This window comes from Trichoplusia ni, chromosome 4 (genome assembly GCF_003590095.1).
Source record: "Trichoplusia ni isolate ovarian cell line Hi5 chromosome 4, tn1, whole genome shotgun sequence".
Lineage (NCBI taxonomy): Eukaryota > Metazoa > Arthropoda > Insecta > Lepidoptera > Noctuidae > Trichoplusia > Trichoplusia ni.
Window position 1 is genome coordinate 9,548,906 of NC_039481.1, and position 25,653 is coordinate 9,574,558.

The window sequence follows — 25,653 nt, forward strand, 5'->3', positions numbered from 1 at the left end:
GGGGCGGGGCCGGGAGCGGCGGGGGCGGGGCCGGGGGCGGGGGCGCGGGCCCCGGCGGAGCGCGCGCGGCGGGAGCGGCGGGGGCGGCGCTCTCCCACCACGCTGGCCACTGCGGCCGGCAGCAGGGACTGACGGTCTGACACGTCCACACTGGAACACAAACACAGGTTGTAGTGTTTACAAATACGTTATGTATATGTAATTCCTTATTTCCACTCTATAAAAGTCAAAATATGGAAAAAAGACTTAAAGACCCTTTGAAAGCATATTAAATTATTTTGAAGTTATGGGAAGAAAGCTACTAATTCTATTAAAATGAATTACGTTTTTGTTGGTATTTTATTCAAATCCCTCCGCGTGGGCTTTTACAAGGCACAATGGTTACCGTTTCGGTAGGCAGGGATAGAATGCCTTAACCCCCAAAAGGTTCTCATACGGTTAATAGGTCTAATTCATCATTTTAAATAGACTATATTTAAATCAAATTTCAAAGCCATGAGTCAAAGTTTCATGTGAAGTTTGACAGTATGCATTAAAAACCAACTCACGTTTCTTCATCATTGCCAGTACTAGTCTGTTCGTTGTCCTCCGAGGGCGCGGCCACCTCTGCGTTGTCGTCGTCGCGGTGGTTAGCTCTGAGTCGCGCCATGAACCGCGTGGCGCGCACGAACGGGTTCTCACGCTGCTCGTCAAACGTGCCGCCCTGTGTCATACAACGGAAAACTTAACACTTAAGCCTTTAAGAATTTGTATATTCTTGCTTATACAGCAAGAGTTTGGGAGTAGATAATTTTTTAGTTTTCTAAAACTAGAAGTATGTTTATAAGGCTTGAATAGTGAGACGGAAGATTCTTGTTGGCATAAAGGCTACAGTTATCACAAGAATTTTAGAATGTTGACACCTTCAGTAAAAATATCTCGAAAGTTACACAACAACGACTTTTTTTGTGTCATGTCGGACTGTCAGCGCCTCAGAACAGCCGCGCTCCTTCAACTGGCTGCGCGAGAGCGAGGGGCGGTGTGGCTGCTACCTGCGTGGGCGTGTTGTCGCTGAGCAGCGGCTCGGTGTCGGTGGAGTCGGTGTCGGTGTCCCGGCGCCGCCGCTCGCCCGCCGCGAACACGCGCCGCTTGCACACCGGACACACGCGCTTGTTCTGCGTCAGCCACGGGTCGATGCACACCGCGTGGTACGCTGCCACATAACAATAGCGTTTGATCAATTCCATGCGAATAGGACAGGGTATAAGGTTACCTATAAGACATCGCAAATAAGACCGCCATTGTCACATAATATATTTTTCTTTCATGTAAAAAACTGTTTAGTAGATTTAAAGCTTTAAAGTTCAAGAAGCGAGTTGTTGATGTCACCGTGTATCTTATAGTGTAGGCAGAACTTACGTCAGTCAATTGTTTTTTATTGATTATAATTAGTAATACCAGCATGGGCCACTATTATGCGAATGTCTGATTAAATCAATCAGTAATATAAACAAAAACATAAAAAAATCTTCAGCAAAATATGGTAGTAGTGCGTGTTACCATGCGCGCAGGGCAGCACCCTAAGCCGCTCGCCCTCCTGGTAGTCGTCGAGGCAGATGGCGCAGGTGTCGTAGGGGTCCCCCTTGCAGAACTTGCACGTGGGGATCTTCTTGAGCGCGCGGCTCGGCAGGCGGTGGCGCCGCGCGCGACGACGGTCCTTTATGCATTTCACTATCTGGAAACAGACAATATACCATGAAATAATTATATTTAGTATTGTTCTATTTTGCCACGTAAATTTAATTTTTACTGTACTGTTTAGTTCTTAAGCAGTTTGCGATATGAGGGTTATCTCGTGCCTTTAACAAACTCGCGCAGCAAGGTAAAAATTATGTACAGTAAGCATAACAAGAAGAGAAAAGATAACATTTTATATGTAGTCAAATATAAAAACTTTGTAAAAAATGTTACAAAACATAAAGTATTTGAATACTTTTGACGATTGATATTAAAATTTCCTTAACATTCTTCTCTTTCACAAATCTTAAAGAGCTTTGTAACACAGAAAACAAATTCAATACAATGCCACAATATCCCTTAACATTTCGCATTTAATCTTATGTAGGAGATATAACCGTACCATAAATATGAGTATGATGAGCAGACAAAGCACCACGACGATGGCGAACGGCAGCAGCAGGTGCGTGTTGATGTTGAAGGGCAGGTCGCCGTTCACCATTATATAGTACCTGCGATCAACAACAGCACATTTACAATCGAACCTAATCTAAACCTCAATCTATCTATGTATATATATAAAACTGAATTGCTGTTCTTTAGCACTCACTAAAACTCGAGAACGGCTGAACCGATTTGGGTAATTTTAGTCACGAAATATTCGTGAAGTCCAGGCATATTCTTGCTATATGTTATTATGTTTTATCTTTGTCTTCAATTCAATGTGTGTTCTTGTATTTGTTATTATGTTTTATTCCTCGGCTTTTGTTGGAGACTGTACAAGGACTCACCCGTTGCTGTACTGATACTCCTCCGCCAGGATAAGGCCGGCGAGGTCACTCACGAACACCGAGGGTATCTCTATCCCCTCTGGGTTCTTTGCTGACATAGTTTCTGAAAAACAAAAACTCTTTTATAAAACCTAAATCCTTTAAGATTTTATATGATAAATAATCATGGATCCGCCTTAAGAAAGCCTTACTCTTTACTTAATATTACAAATGTAAGTTTGTTTGTTACGCTTGTAAGCGAAAAATACTTGAAACTGATAAATGAGGGATTAGACATGGCATAGGGTTTTATTTTATTCAATTTAAAGAAAAATAGGATGCTTTACTTATTTATTTATTTATTTATTTAATACTTCTTGCAAATATAGTACAATGGCGGACATAACGCCTAAGGCGTTCTCTACCAGTCTACCTTTGGGTGGCGGAGAGAAAGTGTTGGTAGGTGCAAACAAATCCGAAAAACTAGTATGAAACATAAACCTACATATATTACAATACACAAATAAATTAATAATAATATATATGTATATATTATATATATATAGCTACATAAATATGTAAACTACATACAATACTAATAACATATCAAGAAAATTAATTTGAAACTGACTGTTTATGTTCCTGCCAATTTCCCAAGATAGTGGTCACGAACTTACAGTGATATACATACATCAATATTTGCTTTTTGCAGCTGGAATTTTTGATTTAATTTTACAAGCTCTTAATAACTTATTTTGTTTTGGGTCAAATATTGCAGTTCAAATTGAAACAATTCGACCTACTTTGTGAACTTTTACATACCTAAGTTTGATAAATGTTTTATACTCTGAAAAAGGTATCTATACATATAAACAGTACAATTTTACAACTTAACGTTTTAGCTTCAAGAGGTAAAGTCGGCTTATCTCAATTTACGTAGATTAAGTTAACATTGTCAAGTTTTATAAATAACACTGTGTTTTCTAACTTTGTGTGCTTTTTAAATACAAACGAACGTTTCTTCTGAGAACAGTCTTTGTTTATTATTTAGGTTCATCTTTTTATTAAAAAGCAACTTTTATAGTTCACGTTAATAATTAATGATGATACTTAGTAATGTGATAACTGTATGTTTTATTGATGGAAATATGCCTTGATAGGTGCATTAAGTGCACCACATTTCATTGATTTCATAAAAGTAATAAAAAATAAACACAAAGAGAAACAGAAGAAATCCAATTATCACATACTGTATTAAAAGATATAATTTTTAATTTTTAGAAGATATTACATCTTAAGACGATCGGATCATTTTAATTTTATCAATCTGTTTATAATTCAGGGCTCAAGAGAGAAATCATTCAATTTCTTTTATTGTTTTGTTTCTTAACCAATAAAAATTTAATTTGTTTGACATTGCTGCGTCTGAGTTTCGAACCTGCGTTGACCTGGCAGTGTAACTGCCATGCTTAGCGGCCACTACAGCTTTTTCTTAACTTTGATAGTGATACCTAACTTGATTCCGATACCTTTTTATTTATGAACGGAATAAAAGTATACATAATTATCCTCGCGATAAACAAATTACATTAATTCTATTTATAACGCAAGACGATTAAAAAGAAAATTACTTCTATCTTAAAAACAATGTACTTATCGTACCAGAAAAATAAAAACAGGTAAACAATGGTGGTTCTGTATTATTTATTAGTATGCTAGTATTGTTTCTAGCATATATAATAATAAATGGAATATCTTTGATGATATTTAATAAGAAAACAGAAGACGGTGCTTTTGTTTCCATATCGTTTATTCATTTCCAGTACAATATAATGTGGTATAAGTTGAATATAGTTTGGGTTTTGACGAAGGGTAAAGAAAATCTAAGTAAGTCTAGAACATTTTTTTTTCTTCCTATAGGGCAATATAGGTTGTGTGTAGCAAAGATTATGTTTAAATAGGCTTGATCGCAAAATATCATATTTTCTAATGTAACTACATGAATGAATACACTTTTATTTTTTAACAGTCTATCCCAAAAATATAAAAGGTTTTTGTTTATCTTCCTGAACGCAGTGCAACACGTATCAAGCCGTTCCACGCATAATTTAAATTCAATATTATTCAATTTCAAAATAATACTCACTTTCGACGAAATAAAAACGCACAACGAAACATGTTTATGAAATAAAATCAGTACAATATTTTTAACATTAATAAATAACTGCACTATCACTGACTCCCGCCTAAATACAAATAATTAACAAAACACTATCCCAGGAACTATTCCACATTGAGAATCGTATTAATAATACACTATTGACACAAATAAATTATATTCACTTACTATAAACATGACCGGTGTAAATATTTCCATTATTAATGTATTAATTATTGTTAATGCACAGCAGTATATTAGGTACGCCTCCTGCGGCCGAGCAAAAACAAGTTTATCACGGTTCTGCTACAGAACTACAGATAAATATAATTATTCACTGTGAAAGCGTAGGGATGCCCCCTGGACGGCGCGAGCGAGACGCGATGTTGCATTTATAAGTATTTCTTTTTTCCAAGTGAGATTTTTTTTACTTTTTATATGGGACGACGAAGGTATTACTTTAAATGGCAAAAAATGACTTATTATAAAAGTTAATAAAAATAGCCTTATTATCTTAGTAAGTCCTATTATAAAATAAACTACCAGATATATTGCTCAGATTTATATAATACAGTAGAACGCTTATCCGAATCAGCTGAGACCGGGGTTGATTCGGATAATCTAAAATTCGGATAAGCGGACTTATTAAGTTATTTTACTGGTAATAAAGAAAAACGAACTGTTAAACAAAGAATAAACTTTATTAAGTTTAACAAACAGTTGTACTATACGTAAGTAGTGTAATAGAGATAGAGAGTAAGAGAGAGCATCAGCAAACAGGGCAGTTAATATACGAAACCCTGAGCGCTTACATGAACATCTCGGACTAGGACCGATTCGGATAATCGGCGTTTTACTGTACATGTTTTTTAAACAGTGATTCTAATAATACAACTCTCGGATGTACTAAGCGAAAGGTATAATTATAAAATACGTCACCTCGTGCCTACATCCTGCACTGAACACTTTCAATAAGTAAAACACTTGAAAACTGTTGCTAGCTTGTTCCTAGGGTTGTAACACAACTTATGAAAACAGAAAAAATATTCAAGAATATCCAAAAACTCGGATGTTAACCGTCTCGCGTTTTACACAATTGTGACAACCTTGCAATGACCACTGTAAACTCGGAAATCAACAATTTGTTTCACAACTAACAAGAGTTTGAGTATTTCACAACATTTGAAACTATACTGTGTTTGCACGGCTCATCTTGAGTTCATTGTCACGGTCAGAAAGTGTTGGGGGTTTCCCAACAGGAAATAAAAATTCTATACATTTGTGTAAACATCGCAATGAGTAATGTCCTTGATCAAAGAAAAAATATAAATAGTACAGATAATTGCAGATGAGCATGATTTTATTTATACTTTCATACGACTGAAATAGATGGCGCTACTATCTTCATTGGCGTGTTCTAATTCACCCCACTGGGATTCCTTTGACTTGTTATTCGAAAATCGATCTGGTATCAGCTCTCATAAGAACTATAGCCACTTTGATTTAAAAACAAACTATCATTGCCGATTTGTTGAAAGATGCAAGTAGAGGGCGTTATTACGATTTAAAGTCATGACTCACATTTTTTCTTTACTTTGAACTGACTTTTTATGTCAAATATCAATATCGGTTGATATTATACTATACATAAACGTATGTGGTTCCATTCGTTTGTTTATTTTTTTCTCATACCTAGTAAGAGGCCTTTTTCCGGTTTGAAGAGCATCAAATTATACTCATGGAGTGACTAAAACCGACCATGTGTCATCCTTTGCCCTTTATGCACTGAGGCCACGATAACCCTTTCAGACGATTCCGCTGGATGGTAAGCGCCCTGTATCCTATTCTTTTTGATTTGGTTGGGACCTACTCTATATTTTGTTTTGCAGTTCAAAAGCTTACCAAGTCAATATTGGTTAGATTTGTAAGTATATAATAAGCTTGACTCACCTAAATCACTGGAGTTGACGTTGTGTACGATGGCGCAGTCGTAGCCGGCCGCCTGAGCGTTCCGCACCTTCTGCTCGAAGCTGCAGTTGTACCTGGTGAATTGCAAATACGATACGTTCATTAATAGCTGTGGAGTTTGTTGCGCCGTTTCTTCTTCACATCTAGAGAACTAAGGAAGCGGTGAAGGGTGGGCGATACGGGGCGCTGTCTATGTACATTTGACGTTCAGAAAGTGCTATTTTGTAGCCGATTTTAATTAAATGGATTTGATTTTAACATTCTATTAAAAAAAAAACAATGCTGCCGACTTGAAATAAAAACTATTTTGGAAGTATACAGTTAACACTATCTAAATCGGTACAGCTAGTCAGTTCCACGGTAACCAACTTAAAAAATAAAACTATAATTTGATCTTCGTTAACTTGTTACGGTTTTAATTTACAAGTATATATGCATATTTTGTTAGTCATGATATGTATCGTATCGGGTGTTATCTACGTATTATTTAAAATAAACAATTGACCTAATGAACTGTCACAGATTTGAGATGGATCGTATTTGTAAATCACGACTATAATCGTAAATATGATAAGGATTTTTTTCATATTTCAATTGTTTTCTTGGAGAAAGTATATTCTGCTTATTAAGCACAGCTCTAGTTCTTCTTCATAGGAATGATATTGTCGAATCGCACGACTAGTCAGTAGATAATATTAACATTTAGGAACTACGCACTCACTACTTGTAGTAAAAACATTTTGGCTCTAGACAGACGGACCGCCTACTGTAGGCCTACACTCTGATTGCAGTTCAATTGCAGTTGTGTCAACTGCATCCAAACTGCTCTTGAACTGTATTTTGCATTGCAGTCTCTGCATGTGTCCAAATGTGGTCCGTCTGTCTAGAGCCCTTGACCATGACAGCAAGCGGTAATTATAATATGACTGGTATCAATCCTAACACGATGCCTAGCAAGCAACGTGCAAGAAATAGTAGATATAACTAACTGCAAACTTACCTTGCTAGTAATACGATCCATTTCCCCGTAAAGTTCTCGACGTCTGGCGCCTTGGGCAGGGCGGAGCACCCGTCGGAGGGCTCCGGGGCGACGAGGAAACCACGCAGCCCCTCCGCCGGGAGGTCGTTACCGAACGACGCCGGCATGTCGCGGAATTCCTCCATTATCTGGCAATTGTAGCAAAACTCAACATTTACGGCGACTTGTTAATGAAATCAAAAGGAATAAAAATAATATATTTACACATATATAATAATATAATAATGTTCCAAAACTTTCAAACAGCGCCATCTAGTCTCAAACTAAGCAAATCTTGTATTATGAGTGCTAGACAACTGATAAACATATTTATATTTTTTTAATACATATTCCAGATAAATAAATAAATTAAGATTCTGGGTGTCCTTATATCGTGACTGTTGATAGGTTTTGAAAAAAAATATAGTAATCAGATATTTTACAAAGCAAACAGGGTTTCCTGTATATTTTTTTTATATATAAAATTTCTAATGAAGTACAGAGTATCGAATTGGTTCATTGAATGAGATTTCTTATTAACTGGGATTAGCAGTGCTAAATTAAACACCAAAAACTTGCAGTCGTCAAATGAGAAAAAAATGCTGACCAAGACTGGACAAAAGTGAGATATCAATACAAAAGTAATTAGAAACGTGTTCGTTTCAGAATCCGCTTAACAATTTTGAGGAAACCTTTTTACAAAGCTTAGCTTATATAGGCGATATACTAACAAAGTGCTGCATCCCCGCCAGGTAGAGCACTTGCACCGCATTTATATTCAGATGAAACACTTCCATGTCCATTTTGATTTTGAAACACCAAAAAATCCAAAAATAAACACTTCTCAATTCACGTTTTATTTACATTATACAGCAAAGGTAATTTATATTCAGCCAATACCACTTCTACTTTGGCGCGAAACACATACGTTGTCCATGTACGTTAGTTGTTCAATCACTGATAAACACTAACTAGTTTATAAAGTAATCAAATCTCGTATATTTGTTCCCAACAGTTTAATTAGCGATAAAACTCGGGTTAAAATGGCGATAATATCCAACATTTACAAGTATAATATTTTTTAACGCATATAAAAACAAAATATCGTACATAGTATTTTATGAATTAACAGATTTAGGATCTATTTTAAGAAACATTAGATACAAAACTGATTGAACTATTATTACACATAGCAAAGTTTCTTATAATTCTCAACCACACACTTTTCGATAAATTATACTGGCACGTTTTAATCTATTCACAATAGACAACACTTGATAAAGAAATGACATTAAAATAAGAAGAAAAATATAAATTGTTTTTGGATTAAGAACACAGAGGGATGTGACTCCGGTGGCAGGCTGATCACTTAATAATGAGATCGGTAATAGGTGGCAGTAGATATCGAGTGGAAATATTCCCCATGCGAGATAAGATTATTACTAGGCGAGTGTCTACATTGTAGCACAAATACTACTAGTTAAATCCCGTGGAAACGATTCATAGAATTAATAGGTTAAACCAAACTAACAGGGACTTTTTTTGACAAATGTTCTGATCTATTAGAGTAAAAAGTTTGGTATCAAAGGAAACGAATGATTGTTTATTATACTGTTGACTTTTTCTTGTAAAATACACTTAGATATCTTGAAGATTTTAGAAAAAAAAGGTCGCTAATAGTAGTCGTTGTTTTAAATAGTTTAAAGTAAATATGTTTTTTCATAAACCATGGTTATTTTCCTATAACAAAATATTTATTCAAATAAAAATGGATTATAATATAATGAGTTAAACTATAGCTATAAAATAAAATCACAATTTTCAAATATAATTATTCTCTTTCAATTTAATCCGAATATTAATATAATTATTGAATTATGTGAACAGTATCTGTGTGACAATATAATATTGCTTAACTGATATTGTGCTGATGTCAGATTTGTTTGTCGAACAAACGAACTAAAGACAATAAGTGGCTATTTATAGAATATTAGCTAGAACATTCTCACTTATATGAGGACAATAATATGACTACAACTAAAAATTGATTATTTCTGTTAACTATTGGCCTTCGCATGTTGTTCCTAAACTATATCTTTCACTAACTATTATCTTTCTAAAAAGGTTTAATTTTTATCTACAAAGAGTTTCCAGGTGAGTAATTGTGCCTAGACTTATTATAATACTTTAAAATTTTAGATTACATAGAACAGAATTTGATGAAATCGTACCAATTCTTTTAATTTTATATAAGCTTGAAAATTTAAATGAAATGTAAAATAATCATAAGAAAACGGAATCTACTTTAAAATGCTAGAAGCAGAAAGGACAACTCCAAATGACCCTAGCGCAATAATTAAAACTGTAACAGTTCACTAAAACAATAACAGATGGCGTTGCGCCGTCCGAACGTGCAAATAGATGAAACGTGTTACTTCAGTGGCAAGACGTAGCATTGTTTGAAAACAATATAGTCAACATTATTTAGATGTAAGATAAGATAAGCATGGTCTTGTATTTCTAGATAAACCTGCTATTTATTGGCTAAGTTTTTATTTTTACGTTAAGTATAGACATAACTTTTTGTGTCACTTGGCGGATCCTTCTTGTATTTATGTCAGGAGATATTCGTTATTTATTTATTTATATAGGTTCACCAACAGCTTCTGTGTACAGTATGCTTATGTATATTGATAATTATGTCTTACAGTCGCCAATTACTGGTTAACCAGCATTCACATCATTATTTATTATTATTAATTAATATTAATAAATTAATTGTCTTCCTAAAAAACTTATGCAAGGTATAAAAGCAAAACTGTTGCTGGATTTCAGATCGAGAATAAAACAAAGAAAATTCAGGATTTTTGTGCATAACTACTTAAAACTATTAATTTTCTTTGCGAGCAAGGTCATTTGTTATTCTAAGAATAAATTTTCACCTACATTCTGTCACAATTCATAACATTTTTCTCAGCGTCTTTATTACAAAGCAGTAAAGATGATTTTCGCATTTCATCACCACAGTCCTTGCTCGTTAATCGGTAAAGCGATATGTCAACCTTGTCGGTTTATCAATGTCCATCGCCGAGATTGTATTTTAGGGCAATACGCGTGAAATGAATGACTAATATATCTATCTAGAAAAATCAAGGTATTGGAATAAAAAATAATCAAATACAGCATATCATGCGTTCCAAAAGTACTAAAGAGAAACTCACTTAGTTTTGGTAAGTTCTTAAATTATACTAGGAAAGTTTGTGAGTCTATTAAAAGATAGTCAGTATATAGCTATTTTCATAATAGGACGACCCTAATATAAAACAACATTCTTTACGAACTATGATAAGATAATTTGTTATACAAAACATACCTTGTCTTTTTAATAATATTTTAGATACGACCTTAAAACAAGAATCTTTAACGATGTTTTGAATTTGGTTGGGCCGAATTAAATGGACATGGTGATGACCTTGCGGTTCTATCTTAGCAGAATCGATCCCAACACAGGCCAAGTATCAAAGTGTACTACTTTTGTACACATGTTACATCTATCATTATAAGACACCATTGATAAACGGTGAAGGAAATCATCGTGGGGTAACCTGGATTCCAAATATTGGAATGTGAAATCGTCAACCCGCAGTGAGCTAGCGTGGCGATCAATGCCCAAACGTTCCCTACGCAGCGGGAAGATGCCTGTGCCCAGCAGTGGGACTTATTTGGGCCGATAATTATAAATTAAGTGGAGGACTATCGTGGTTGATTCCGTTTCTCAATTATATGGAACTACATTTAAGGGTAGAAATCGTCAAACAGTTCTTATTAGTAAATAGTAATTTCCTAACAAAGTTTTCACAGAATGAATCGGTTAGACTCGAGGTTATCTAAGGTCTTAGGACACGCAGATACTAGATCCGGACAGATAACCTTACCGTGGGCCAAGTCAGCAATGCAGACAGAATGTAGGCTAGACATATAAAGACATATAAAAGGGGTAGTTTTTTTCATGAATGAATGATTTAGTTTGTTGCCAGTCTTTTGTTTTGGAAGACTATCATACCCTTATCTCAATCATACCCTGGGATGTTTTCAAGTTCAATTATAGGCCTTTTCTAAGTTAGGTTAGTAACACACGGTTATCTTATTGTAGCAATCATGACTGTGTATCGGGCTAAGAGTGTTATTTACTTAATCTAAAAAAAATACGATGAACAGACACTTCAGTCTGTTGCGAGTGTTATTATTTATTTTTCTTCACAAAAAACAGTTGCTTGTCGGTGAAGAAACCCATATTCAATACTCTCATGTCTATAACTTTCCTTAATCCTAACGAAAATAATTTTCTACATACAAAAACGAAAAGCGTAAAGTAAACATATTTAGCGGGCGATAAACTGATTATGAATACCAAATAATTACAGCTGTACGAAACAATGCGTAACATACAAGTACTACGAATAATTGCCAAGTTGCAACAATATCGAATTACTTAATGAAGCATTATCATTCAATTTTAGGTTTTATAGCGTGACAATAGAGTTTATAATTCATTAAAAATTCGTTTAAAACCATCTGCATCGATGGATGGCTGGGATATCAAATATTGTGTTCTTGACTTATATTTGGTTTGTCAATATGGATTTATTGAGATGATACCGTCTTAATGCCTTAGTACGTATACTATTGAATGAATACAACTAAATTAAACGATAAGTTCCCTTTGTTGTCGGGAGATCAAGTCGTATGAGACTGTCATTACTCTCGTCAGCCACATTATGAGTCATATTCGTACTATGGTGCTGTACCGTCAGTTATTTTTAATAGCGGGACCGCCGCGTCAGCTCATGATTAAGGTCTAAGCGGGTCCGAAGCTAGTCGGGCTATCACTATAAATACGCTTGAGTCAACCGTTATCAAATAAATAATTATGAATCCGAATTGCGAGAGTTATAATAATATTTATTTCCTTTGCTTTTTTTAAACAGTTTATCCTGTCAAAGGGGTTTTCACAAAAAAAACATACAAGTCACATGCCCAAGATATTATGACTCAAAACAAGTGTTCGTGTTGCTACAATTGCTTGTGTCATCAGATCAAACCCATGGTCGTCGCACGTCTTGCCGTTCGGGGAGCAATATGCTTTGTAAAATTTCTATTCGAGGGTTGAATGCACAGACAGTACGCATCTGAGAGTCTTCTTCCCCCAAAAGTTGAATGGTGTTGTACCTCGCGTTCATAGGTGACTCACACTGACTACATTGTTACAAGCGAGCAACATTGGTGCATTGAGATCTTTAAATGAATGACGTCACTACCACATGTTACGTTTACGATTTACGACTTATAAAATATTCGAGCTGACATTCAGAGGTGCAAAAATACGATCCGAGTCAATTGGACCTTTTTATTCAATTTCGCGTCTCAAAAACTGGCATTTATCTACAGGTGTAATATCCCCATTTAGAAAAAAATAAACACAAAACATAAAAGCAGGTAAGCAAAATGAGTCCGAAACATACTCCACTTTATTTGCAGGTCTGAGTGGAAACCAGTCTGCAGAAGCCATTGAACTTATTTGGGGCTGGCTGGGAATGAAGTACCAATCGACTCCAATTCTCTCGGTTTATTATTTGTTACTTTATAAACTCGCTATGAGTCAGACGCGATCGCTTAACGCGATGGATATATTAAATGATAATTGAGGCAAATAGCATGCTATGTGGATAAACGTCACCCATTTGTCTAGTTAGGGGTATTGTCATTGAATAAGTATGTGACATCGTAATTGAAACTGAATAAAGTAGCCTTCGGAATCAACCAGTTAAATAAACTTAGATTTCAAGGTTTTGTTTATTATTATTTTTGGACGGTTCGATGTCTTTTCATAGGCTCGGTCTTATTTGTACAAGGTAGTCTTAAGAGCGCATACTTTACATTTTGTTGTTTATGTATTGACGAAAATGTATTTGGATGGTTGTCTGTGCATTAACTTTTGGCGGACAGGACATATTTGACAAATAAAGCACCTTAGCGGAGACTCAGATGTGAAATTTTTTGACCTTGAACTTAGTTCTTTGCGTGATTGAAGGCACATCTCTTAGATTTTGTTGAAATAAGGTTAGTAATTTATAAGATTACTTCATATGACATCAGTTTGATAATTTTACTTGTAATGGTGTTATATTGTAAAAACAATTAATTAAGAAAAAAACAAAGAAAACATAAAACTGCTGATATAATTATTTAGAGTACAGTTGACCCTTACGTAACAACATATAGCAGATTGGCTGATCTGTGAGAAAGATGGCAGCTTTAGCGATAACCTGTGATTCATGTTGTAAGATCATACTTGAGGTCATTGGAGATAGTTATCAACTTTGATGGTTCTTTCTGAAGTATACATGTCATCTAAATATTTACGTATGTGTAGTAGTTAGTAGTTAAAATGAGGTAGGTATAGGTGTTTAACCAATATCTCTCGAATTTAAACGGCTAAGGCAAAATTAAAGGGTATTCCTACAAAGATCGTAACAGTCGTTCTCAGCGTTTCACGTTACAAAAGCGCGTCGAGATAAAACAAGATTATAATTGCGTGTTTTTTATTTTTTAAGCTTCAAAGACACTCAGGACGATTCTCAGAATACCTAACCAAAGTTTGATATCAATCTAATCATTACTTTAGGAGAACACAGAGGACAAGCGGTCAAACATACAAACATTCAAACTGACGCATTAGGTATCTTGCCGAAAATTATCGTTATTAAATTAGTGACACTTCCTGGGTTAGAGGTACATTAAAGTGATCGGTTTCTGCACGCAATTATTAGAAGCATTTACTCCTTATGTAATTCATTGCCCCTATTTGACTTCCACACGTTATAAGTCAGCTGTGGCTGATTCACTTTTCGTTACTACACGGAAATGCCTATTATTATTTATTACCAAGCCGAGGCAATTTTTTTTTATAAATTGTACTACGTTACTAATACATATTTTTGTTCGTACAGGGTAGAAAGGCTTTGACACAGCCTGATTAGTTAAAAAAAGCAATGAAATTAAAATGAGACTATAGAAATAGATTGACAGAAGTTTCTGAAATTAATTCAAGGGAACCATATCAACAAACAATCGCTGCATTAACAAAATAACGAATGGAAGTAAGTTGAAAAGTCCATTAACTAATCTCTATACTCTATACTTTAATGAAGGCTTAAATAAATTTATGGAACTAAGTCTGAAAGGAACAAAAGCTAATAGCTTATGCTCTGCCATTACATGTGGGTATGTTATATGCAAGGGCATTCAACTAGGATATGATAAGTACTAGGATCCAAACATATGACATTAGTTTTGTTGATAGAAACATTTCCCAGCCAATTGCAATGAACTGACATAAAACAGAACCTTAAACTTAGTTAATTTATACGTTTGTTTTGTTCTACCAGGTCGAGATTAAATACAATCTAAACATTGGCATTGGCTTTGGCACAAGGATCAAAATTCTTTATTAAGGGATTCGTTTAAAAAAATAACAATCCAGGCAGAACAACAGCCACGAAAATAAATTAACACTTCCTTTTGGATCACAATTACTAATCGTCAATTAGGATGGTGAAATGTCCTGTTTACAAAGAATAATTGGCCAGTCACTGGAGTAACAGATGTTATTTTTGTTATAGTATCTATTCGGTAAACTTTAGTCTTAGCCGCACCGTTAAAAGCAAAGGGAGCATAGTGGAAGTGAGACCAGCTGATGGCGTGAAGTGTGTCGATGAGTGTGTGTCTCTTGTCTTATAATAGACTAACCTTGTAACTTATAGTATACCTAGGTAATTTTTAAGTTTGCTCATGTATCTCAAGAAATCTGATGACAAAGAGTAAACTTGGTCTAACATCATCACTATCTTATATCTAACTAAGGACCTCATTAATAGAAGACTTTTTTCTTTAAATCCAATTCAGATAGTAAAGCTATACGGATAAACAAAGTACTCACAACATGAGGCGTGTCCCGTGTATAAACAATGACATTTCCGAAGGACTCCGTGAGCAGCGCCAGGTGTAACGTGAGGACCAGGCCCAACATGTTGGCTGAACACGCAGTACGCGCGACACTCTCTGTGCTCAAGTCTCATGCGTTGCTAGGCTGGGAGGCGGCAGTTGAGGCGGGCGCATGGTTTTGCACCTACAATAAAAAAAAACTGCTTTTACAATGATTTCAGTACTTTCAGATTGTTGTCAGATTGTTGTTTGTGGAAGCTATTAAACGGCTTTTTTTTTTGCTGCAATAAGCATAACTGAGAAACTATTGAAAAAGGTATGAATAATTTAATGTGATTTGTGATTTATAATTATGTATAAGGCTATAAGGCTGTTTAATAGTGATAATAGTTTTAAAAGTTAGTTCATTCAGTCTGGTAAATACCCCCATTTTATGCTTTTAAAAGTTTTTTTTAATGTTTTAAGTCTTTTTATATGATTAAGCACCCGTTGGTAATAGATAGTGATCTGATTTCAGCGATGATGTCAGTAAACAAAGTCTTTGCCAAATTACTTGCACTATTGTTTAAATTTCCATGAAAGGTTTACCTTATCTAACTTGAAATTTATTATTTTAAAATACAAAGGCCATTCATATTATTTATCACCAAGTACAAGTACTGAACAAATGCACATGCTGCAATGATTCATAATGACACATTCTTATTGGAAAAAACATGGAAATTCATCTTTTTACCACATCCTATTTACTACTCATCTAGAGTAAGTTTTTAGATTAATAGATATTTAAGGATCTAGGGGCCCAGGGACCCGAGGCAACAAAGGAGTAGGGGCCCCCTTGGTTCATTAATGAATATCTCATTTGGTGAAAAAAAATATAGAGCTTTTTTTAGATGCATAGTGTCAATAATGTGGGCTTCTACCCATTTTTCATATTTATTTTTTTATTTCATCGGGAGTCCTGGCCCCTAGTCATAGTGGTGGGCCCCTGGTCATAGCGGGCCCCTAGGCACTGGCCTAAAGTGCCTTATGGATAATACGGCACTGGTTGTCTGGTTTGACTTTATATTATAGCAGTTTTGAAAAAAACATTTGTTATTTTAGCAATAGAGTTTATATTTAGAAAGGAATACTAACTGTAACAATATTTAACTATACTTTTAATACTTGTTCTGTACATGCCCAGTAAATATAAATAAATAAAGTTTTGTTTATGTTAATGTGTGCATATTATTCACAATTATTTTATGACAGTATCATACAGTGATAATGCTAGAGCATTTTAATAGTAATTTCCTTTGTTTTGTTATTCTTACCCCATAAAGCAAACCTATTGAAGTGTAACTTAATTAATTATTCCTTGATTACATCACATACATCACATACTTCATTGCCTATACTTCATGTGTCAATAGTAAGTGGTATGTGGGGATTATAGACGGTTAATATCTCTTATGTTTATTATTGTTTAAAATAGTCTTATAACACTACCGCTTGTCTGATAAGGTGATGCTCTTAATACAGAGTTTTAAACTTAAAAACATGTTTTTTTTTAATAAGCAAGACATATTTAGATAACTCATATTGTGAATAGTTTCATGCAATATGCAAATTTAAATTTATTTTTACACTTTCATGTCTTTGTTTTAGTTGTGGCAATGTCACACAAGGTGAATATGACTGTGTAGATTAGTTATAGAATAAAAAGCTATTTATATAACCTTGAATTTTTACTTAAAGCATCAAATATAAGTTTTATCTAAAATGGCAATTTGGTCACTGTGTCATTCATATCAGTCAATGACCTAATAAAGATACTTAAAACCAGTTTAGAAACTAGTAACCAACAAACAGCACCACAACACTTGGTGTTGCACAAAGGAAGTGTTTTGTGGATGATAATAATTAGATTTCGTAACCAAAACACTACTTACTCTTCCACAAACATTAATGCAAGTACATGAAAACTATAAAATGTCACAGACCACCGCAAATAAGTTAATTCAATTATTTGTTGAGACAAGTGTCAGCCTTGGATCACGTGTTTATCGACAACAATAACTTCCTGAGATGTCCACACACGAATAAAACATTGCAAATATCATGGAAACACAAATAAAAAAGTTGATTTTTTTCGCAACAAAGCACCACTTACAATAAATTTTAACAATATAGTCTCCCGCGATGCAATTAGAATACACGAATATTGTCAACAATGCACTTTCGCATGAGAATTTAGACCGAACTAAAAGGAAAAAATAACAATTACGACTAATTCATTCCTCCTTTAGTGCAGGAAAATTAACGAAACGTCAAAACTAAGTGCGTTTATAAGTTTTGTTCATTACAACTCACGCGCTGTGTTTCTTTTCTAGACCTGTCTATTACAAAGAGTTCAAATTTGTTGTTAACTTTAAACTGCATTTTATTTTGGGTTATTGTTGCAATAGTTGTTCTATTTAGTAAAAATAAAAAATGTAATCTTACAAAGGTTACACAGGGTTAGTTTTAAGTGTTTTTTTACAATTGTCATATTCCGAACGCACGGTGGGGCCATACCCACAGAGTAAATAGATTAGTGACAGAGTAAATAGTGTACCTGCATTTCAAATAAAGCAACATTTACTTTATTCAATCGTTTGTGTTGGTAGTAATAACTGTTGAAATGACCAATTAATTTAGTAAAATATTACCGCCATCCGTACACAATAGGAAAGATCGAAGTTTTATCATAATGATGATCGCGCCTGATATTCTGCATATAGCTAAATAGTTTTCACGTGGTTTAATCCTATCCTTGAATGAAGGTAAAATTTATCTAATCAAGATATTACAGAAATATTGGTAAATAGATCCATAGATAAATCCTAGTAGTTATCTTAGAATCTAATCAGAAGCTATTCTGATTGGATGAGAAGGCAAACCACGATTACCACGAAAGCAAATGAAGGAGTAATTTAAAACTTGATATTTGGAATTGATCTCTTTATATTTACCTTATTAAAATTGTAAGGCTTTTTTGCAAGTGCCGTATGGTTCGAGTTGAAGTTCAAATATCCGGTACGTTTTAAAAGGGGCAGTTTAGGTTGCTATCGCTGAAAGCTATTGATCTTGGTCACTAATAACTTCAGAATATCAAATCTTTCTACATGCTTTGATTGAACACCATGAATTGGTATGATTACATAGGCTAAACACAATAGGCTAAAAACGAAACAAAATAACAATTTTTGGTATAAAGGTGCAATAGCTTTATCCGTAGCAAATTATTTGACAGAAAGTCAACCAACTGCGTCGGAAGGAGGGTAAAGTTTTTATTGAATTAAGTCATGACCATCCAAGGCAATATTACTTGTACCTACTAAGTATCTAATTGCTAAATGATTTCTTAACTAATTGACAAACTAAGTACTGAAAAAATAGCCGTTGAAAATTCTGCGTAGATATTTTCCGCGAAGCGTTTATTTATATCTAAGCGGATATGGGATAATTACGACGTTAAAAGTTACAGGCGTGAAATTGGAACTAATTAAAGGCACCAACATCATTGTCATTAATTGACAATCGTAACCATGGGCACGTACAACGGTTTAATAAAAGGTTTATAGTCCATTACAAATGTTACGGACAAAGCAAGTGTTAGAAATGTAGCTTGAGTTCTTAAAGTGGCTTATTTTTTTCCTTTTGTTAAACGACTTCTTTATGTTGAACCTGTCTATCTGTCTGATAAATTTTCCTTGTATATCCTCTACAGGTGTCCTATATGAATTTTCACAGCAGAGGAGAGAATATGATTTTTTGTGGTGTGTTGTAAGTGGCCCTCTCTCGTATCACAGGCCAAGACATATTTTGGTTCTCTGAGGCAACGGGTTAAGTAATTGAAACTATCCTGATAGAGTGACAGTCGTCATCAGCATAAGGACTATGAGGGCGGGCTTAAATGAAATGTGTGATCTGATCTTGTAATGTGTGTTAGAGCACTTACTTGACAAAACCAAAGTGAACACTTTGGTTCTGACGGTTATGAATGCATGCTGGTCTCTGAAAGCCTACAACTACCTCTTGAAGCATGACTTCCCAAGACTTAATGATGTCTAGTTCACCGTCTCTCTTTTAGGACTATCTTACTTAGGAAATCTCTCTTGACCTGCTGATGTGAAGTGATCACCATTTTTTTACGTTTACTTTGTTCCTTACCCAAAGGGTGAAGTGTGTCTGTTAGTCCGTCGATGATTTGTCACCAAACCAATCTGTTTATCGTCAGCCTATTTTTTTGGAATCCTCAGTGGCGGGACTCCGATTGCACTTGACCGGTTTATTTTTTAATCGGCCATTGTTCGGGTTTCGACCGCTCCTTATGTGTGGCCTGGGCTCCTATTGTTCATGTAATCATAAACTACATAGTTGTGCCCGCGATTTTGTCTTGTTACTGTACCTTTAAAAAAATATATATGTTAAAGAGACAATTTATTGAGTTAGGCAAAAAATAGGTCAAACAATGTTGTTATGGGCATCAATTAGTAACCGAACAGATTTTTCTTTTTCTTCTCGTTCCCTCAATGTTGCGAGTCCGTCACAAAAATCTCTACAATGTCTTTCACGAAATTGAAGTCCGAAACGGCTCCACTGAATATCATGTAATTTTGAGTTCATGTTGGGTAGGTCTGAGAAAAGGATAACATCTATTTTTCGTGCACCTTTTTTGGTTGGGATGGCAAAGTTCATTTCAAAAAGCATTTACTATTAATTATGTACGAAGTCGTTATATTTTCCCCGACGAACAAGAAATAGCTTTATAATATTCAAATTATACCGGACTGTTTTTATCGTGAGCTTTCATGTAGTTCCTAATTTCGCGTGCGTGAGCGACAAAAGCACGTTTAAAAGTGTGTGTATCGAACGTGCTTCCCACACGCATTGTAAAGTTAAAGAGATTCTAGAGAAAGTATGCAAAGAAACGGACTTTGATCCTTGGCGTATGCTCGTTGCATAATTGACGCTGGCGCCGACACTTAATGCGCCCGCCACATCCAATATTTAACAACAATCATGCTTTTGATTATTAAACGCAAATCGACGGGGAATTTCAATAATTTACTGAAGGTAAGGAAGCAAAACCGTAGTAAAATTTTCACGCGCCCTTGACTCTTGATTCGTCGATAACACTTGCTAGCTTTAACCTCATTGGTCAACAGAAGCCGACAATGCGGCATTGCGCTGAACGTGAAACAGAACTTTCTTCTGAAACAAAAAAAGGTATGTTTACTCGCACAGCTGGTGGTGGTCTGTCTTTGCTGCGATACGATTAAATATAAGCTCTAAGTAAAAGCTGTAAAGTAGAAATTTCTTCGGCTCGTGACGTAAATACTACTGCAGTCATTCATGTGTTGTGCCATCTTACATCTGGCAGCAGTACACATTCGTGGTACAGTGGAGCGGTCGCGCTAATCGGTTTCAAATTTTAAAATCGGAACACGATTGTTTATTTTTTTACAAGTGATAGTTTATGTGGCAAAGGATATTCATGAATTTAGTGCACATGTGTCGGACTGAAAACAATATTTTGTAGTCTATAATTGACTTGTGTTTCCATCCTAAGGTAAGTTGGCACAAGTTCCAGTTTTTTGTGTTTCTTTAGTTCTATGAATAGGGAAGCAGATTCGGGAATTAATTGTCAGCTGAATAAGAGAAACGTGTAACTAAAAATATTAATGTACATTAAAAATAAATGTTTATGATTCAGTTTAATGCAGTAATTTGGCAATGTAACAAATATTTAAAGAAAGTAATATATCAGATTTTAAATATCTACCACAATTAATTTCCATAAGTTCAATGGCCAAGCTGGTACCTAAACTCCTTGGCCTTGAACCACAATTTGGAATTTACTTTTTTAATTATTTTTTCATAACTATCAATATAAACACTTAAATATATTTACGCTTGAGTATAAACATACGTAGGCCGAATGAGCGCTATTTTTTTTTGCATAAAAGGCTTGCGTTCTTTTTTCAAAATATAGTGTTTATGTTCAGTTACAACACTCTTGCGAAAGTTTAAATCTGCATAACGACGATGTGCATAAAATGTTTAAATGTCCACCTATAATATAACCTCCTTTTCAAGTGCCTATACCTATCTGCCTAGTAAATTAGGTGAACATATACGTAAACAATTACGACCCACTCATTCTGAATAGTTTAATCATTAAATGGTGCACACAAACAAATCACTTTATTCACAATGCACGCTTGCTTTTGTTTTCACTGTCCCGTACATTGTTCTATCTACACACATATAAAATTTGAATGTTTTTGTAATATTGTAATATAACCGTTTTTTAATTCATGCATCTATGAATATAATATAATGTATACGGGAACTATATTCCTGAAATAACATTTTTCATTTTTTGTCCTTCTATCTTTTTGTTCCGGCTAATCTCTGAAATACCTTTACCGATTTTGACGGTACTTTAATTGGCAAATAGCTAATGTAATGAGGGGGAGTTTCTTTAAAATTAAAAAGTAATTCCTCAAACAGTTTTACAAAATTCTATTCTACTTCTATAAGAAATATTAAAGTTCTATTCTCCTAATATCATCAGGTTTCTGTTACACAAGAGGTTTTTCTCGTAAATAAAGATTTACGACTCTACTTTCCTTATTCCGTTTACATCTTAAGGATAAACCGATATGACAAGACTGTTTTTTATTCGGCACTATATTATTATAAAATGTGATAATGTTTTCTTTTCCTCCATTTTATCTTCCGTGTCAAAGGTCGGCGTTATCGAATTCGCATTGTGGCTGTATAATCAGAAAGAAGCGGCCTTGAAGTGATTGTAATATTTTATTTCTTAATTATGTATAAGTAGCAAGTAGTAAAACACTACACAGAACAGTATTACAGATACTTCGTGGAATATAATATTATCATAGAAATGAGCATATTCTCGTCATTTCAAAAAGTTATCAAGTCGTTGAGGCTGTTTGGGGAAGAGCAGGTAATTTTAATGATAAAATTTATAATAGCCAATGAATGAATAGCAAAAGGATTAAAATGCAATTTTTAAGCATTTTTCTAATACAATAATTGCAAATAGCAGAATTGGGGCCCAGAGTGTATGGAACAATGTACCAAGTACCAGGTACTAAACATTGTTTATTGATAGAACTATTACGAGTAGTTGGCAGACTAGCTGTTGCCAGAGGCTCCGCTAACTACAATTCGAAAATGATCCCTCTTGAAAATGCAACCATAATAAAAACTGTCTCATGTTTATAAACAGTATCCATTTAGTATCCAGGTTATAAACTATCTGTGTATAAAATTTTATCCAAATCTGTTCAGTACTTTTTGCGTGAAAGAGTAACAAACATCCATCCAAACTTTCTCAATTATTATATTAGTGGGATAGCTATAATGTCGTTTAAAATGAATCATAGTTATTGATTCCCATAAAACTGTCGTTACATAAAGGTGTTCGTGTTTGTCCAGCAGTAGTCGTTTCCTTTGCTTTGTTATCAGATCGCAAGACCGTATCTTCAAGTTTCCAAGGTCCAACCTCACAGGGTTAAAGGTCACGACCATTTATAATGTGCCTTTTATTTGAAACCCATATTTAACTTCTTTTGTTAATGTTTTTGTTGGCTTATATAACCGCAAAAGTGATTCGATCAAAGGTTAAGCTATGGTTGGTCCGTAGATGGGTGACCATCTTTGTCATAACGAGTTCCTCCGTGTTTCGGAAGGCACGTTAAATTGTGGGTCCCGGCTGTCATTTCTACATCTTTGACAGTCGTTACAGGTAGTTAGAAGCTTGAAAAGTCTGACAACCAGTCTAACCAAGGGGTATCGTGTTGCCCAGGTAACTGGGTTGAGGAGGTCAGATAGGCAGTCGCTCCTTGTAAAACACTAGTACTTAGCTGAAACCGGTTGGTCTGGTAGCCGACCCCAACATAGTTGGGAAAAGGCTAAGCCGTGTATTAATGTTTTTGTTAAGTCTACGTAGGTTTATCTTACAAAATCAAATGTAGGTACTTAAACAAACAGTAGGTACAAGCTGCGGATTAGGTCCGAAAATAGTAAACATAGTGTAAGTCATCGTCAAGAAAGATATCTTCATAAAAAAACCCTATGACGTATATTAATTGCAATTATGTATGTAAAAATAACAAACATGTAAAAAATAAATAAAAAATGTGTGTAAAACAAATGGATAATACAAAAAATACTCATAAAACTGTAACCACGTAAATAAATAGATACTATTAAATATAAAAACAGCTGTTTTATTTAATAACAGCCACCTGAAAACCTTATTTTCTAAAATACTTTCGTACTGTTCAGAGTTCTCTATATTCGTGTATCTTACTCTGCATTTAATACGGGACTGATTAGTTTTCTCGGAAGTAAAGTTTTTTATAGACAGATTATCTTCTTCATGTAAAGTGATTTAGGTCGCCACACTAAAACAAGTGAGTGTGAGTCGCGATTTCGATCCCCGTCGACGGACGGGCATTTGTGTGATTCACGAATGCTAGTCCTGAGTCTGGTTGTCTGTGAGTTGAATGTTTGTGAAACACCACCCGACAAAAGGATTGATGCGGAAGACGTTTTTTGAAAAAGAAAAACTCTACTTCGTATATTATATCTACTTATAATTTCTTCTGTTTTAATTTTAAATGACATGTGGGTTTTAGTCATACCACAATTGTATACCTTTTATGTGTAGGCCTTTGCGTTTCCAGTTAACCCGTTTTCTCGAAAGCAACATGGTTGCACTCGCCCCTGACTCTTGCGACCGGTCTTGGCCACCACCCAGCTGTTTCCACCAGCCGTCCGTCTGACAGCTATGTGAAGGTGTCCACAACACATCTTCATGCAGATAATCGGATATATTCAACTAAATTTACATTTCCTTATCCCATAAACCGTGATCAAATATAACCGCCGGATAAAAGTATCAACGCCAGTAAAGATTAAATCCGTACAATCACAGACTTTCGCAATCACATACAATCATTATTGTATGAGTTAAGGGCCCTTAAAATATCCCATAAAGTTAACAATCCATTATTTGCTATGAGTTTTACAAACAAAACGATCATAGGTATTAATATCTTAAACATAATTCCTTGATGGTTGCTAAAGTATTATGATGCTTAAGACATGTTAAAGTTAATAGTTTCGTTTTAAAAAGGAGGTGGAATGTCTTTATAGTTCTATTCATCTGTCACAAACACGTTTAGTTTTTAATATGTAATAGGTATGTGAGGTAAAACCACTCAGCCAGGGGATTAACTAAATCCAGGCCACATTAATGAACAACCAGATTATAGCAATAACAATAATAACAAGAAGTTTGTGTTTTAAAATAAGAATACGGAAAAGCCGAACTATCCACGCTGTTTATGTATGACACAAGAGATTAACCTATAATCCCGAAAGATCTCTAGATAATCGCGCTTCAGCAAATAGGCTCAAATAAAAATAGTATTTGCAAGGCCTTTTTCTGAGCTTCCTCTACCTACTTCATGGTAAAATAAAGTGTATTTACCTGCAAGATGTGTTTGAAATACGTTTTACGTTCAAGATATTTCAATGAGTAAATTATAGAAAAATTCGGCTGTGTGGACTATTCTTAAATAGATTTTGTGTCTTTTAGTCCATTGAAGTTTATTTAAAATACAAGTCTCTCAATGCTGACATTGCAAACTGGATGCCCTTACCCTCTAAAGTAGAGTCCTTCAGATCAGATCACTATGAGTTTGATTGTTGAAGTTCTGTCAACATTTAACACAAGTTCGGCAAACCACCAGAGAAAAGCGGTCTACTGAGACTCAAAACAGCCCCACTGCAAAGGGGCTTTCGTACCAATAGGTTAAAAACTGAAAAATAAATTTGAAAAAAAAAACGTTCTATTTTTTTTCATCTTCATCATCAGTTTGTTATCGTAACAACCGTAATCGTTGCGCAGCTTCGATTGTAAATAACATTTATTGTTGAAGCAGAAA

At 34.8% G+C, this 25,653-nt stretch overlaps 2 protein-coding genes across 2 annotated transcripts in view; one reads left to right on the forward strand and one right to left on the reverse strand.

Moving 5' to 3' along the window:
* Positions 1-2: 2 nt before the first annotated feature.
* LOC113493052 (E3 ubiquitin-protein ligase RNF13) lies at positions 3-17,783 on the reverse strand (the record flags this gene model as incomplete). The annotated part of the gene is made up of 10 exons (XM_026870834.1): positions 17,569-17,783; positions 15,630-15,818; positions 7,613-7,779; positions 6,595-6,686; positions 2,508-2,610; positions 2,120-2,228; positions 1,540-1,714; positions 1,032-1,192; positions 549-703; positions 3-150 (listed from the first exon to the last, which is right to left on the reverse strand). Coding segments are annotated over exons 2-10 (1,200 nt in total), but the record flags the coding sequence as incomplete, so codon positions are not given.
* A 3,165-nt stretch (positions 17,784-20,948) lies between these two features.
* The window catches only part of LOC113492960 (solute carrier family 22 member 3-like), a 38,926-nt gene continuing 34,221 nt past the window's right edge, over positions 20,949-25,653 (forward strand). Inside the window, exon 1 of the mRNA XM_026870709.1 lies at positions 20,949-21,233. The gene's annotated coding sequence lies outside the window, so the exon portion shown is untranslated. The remainder of the gene's footprint in view (positions 21,234-25,653) is intronic.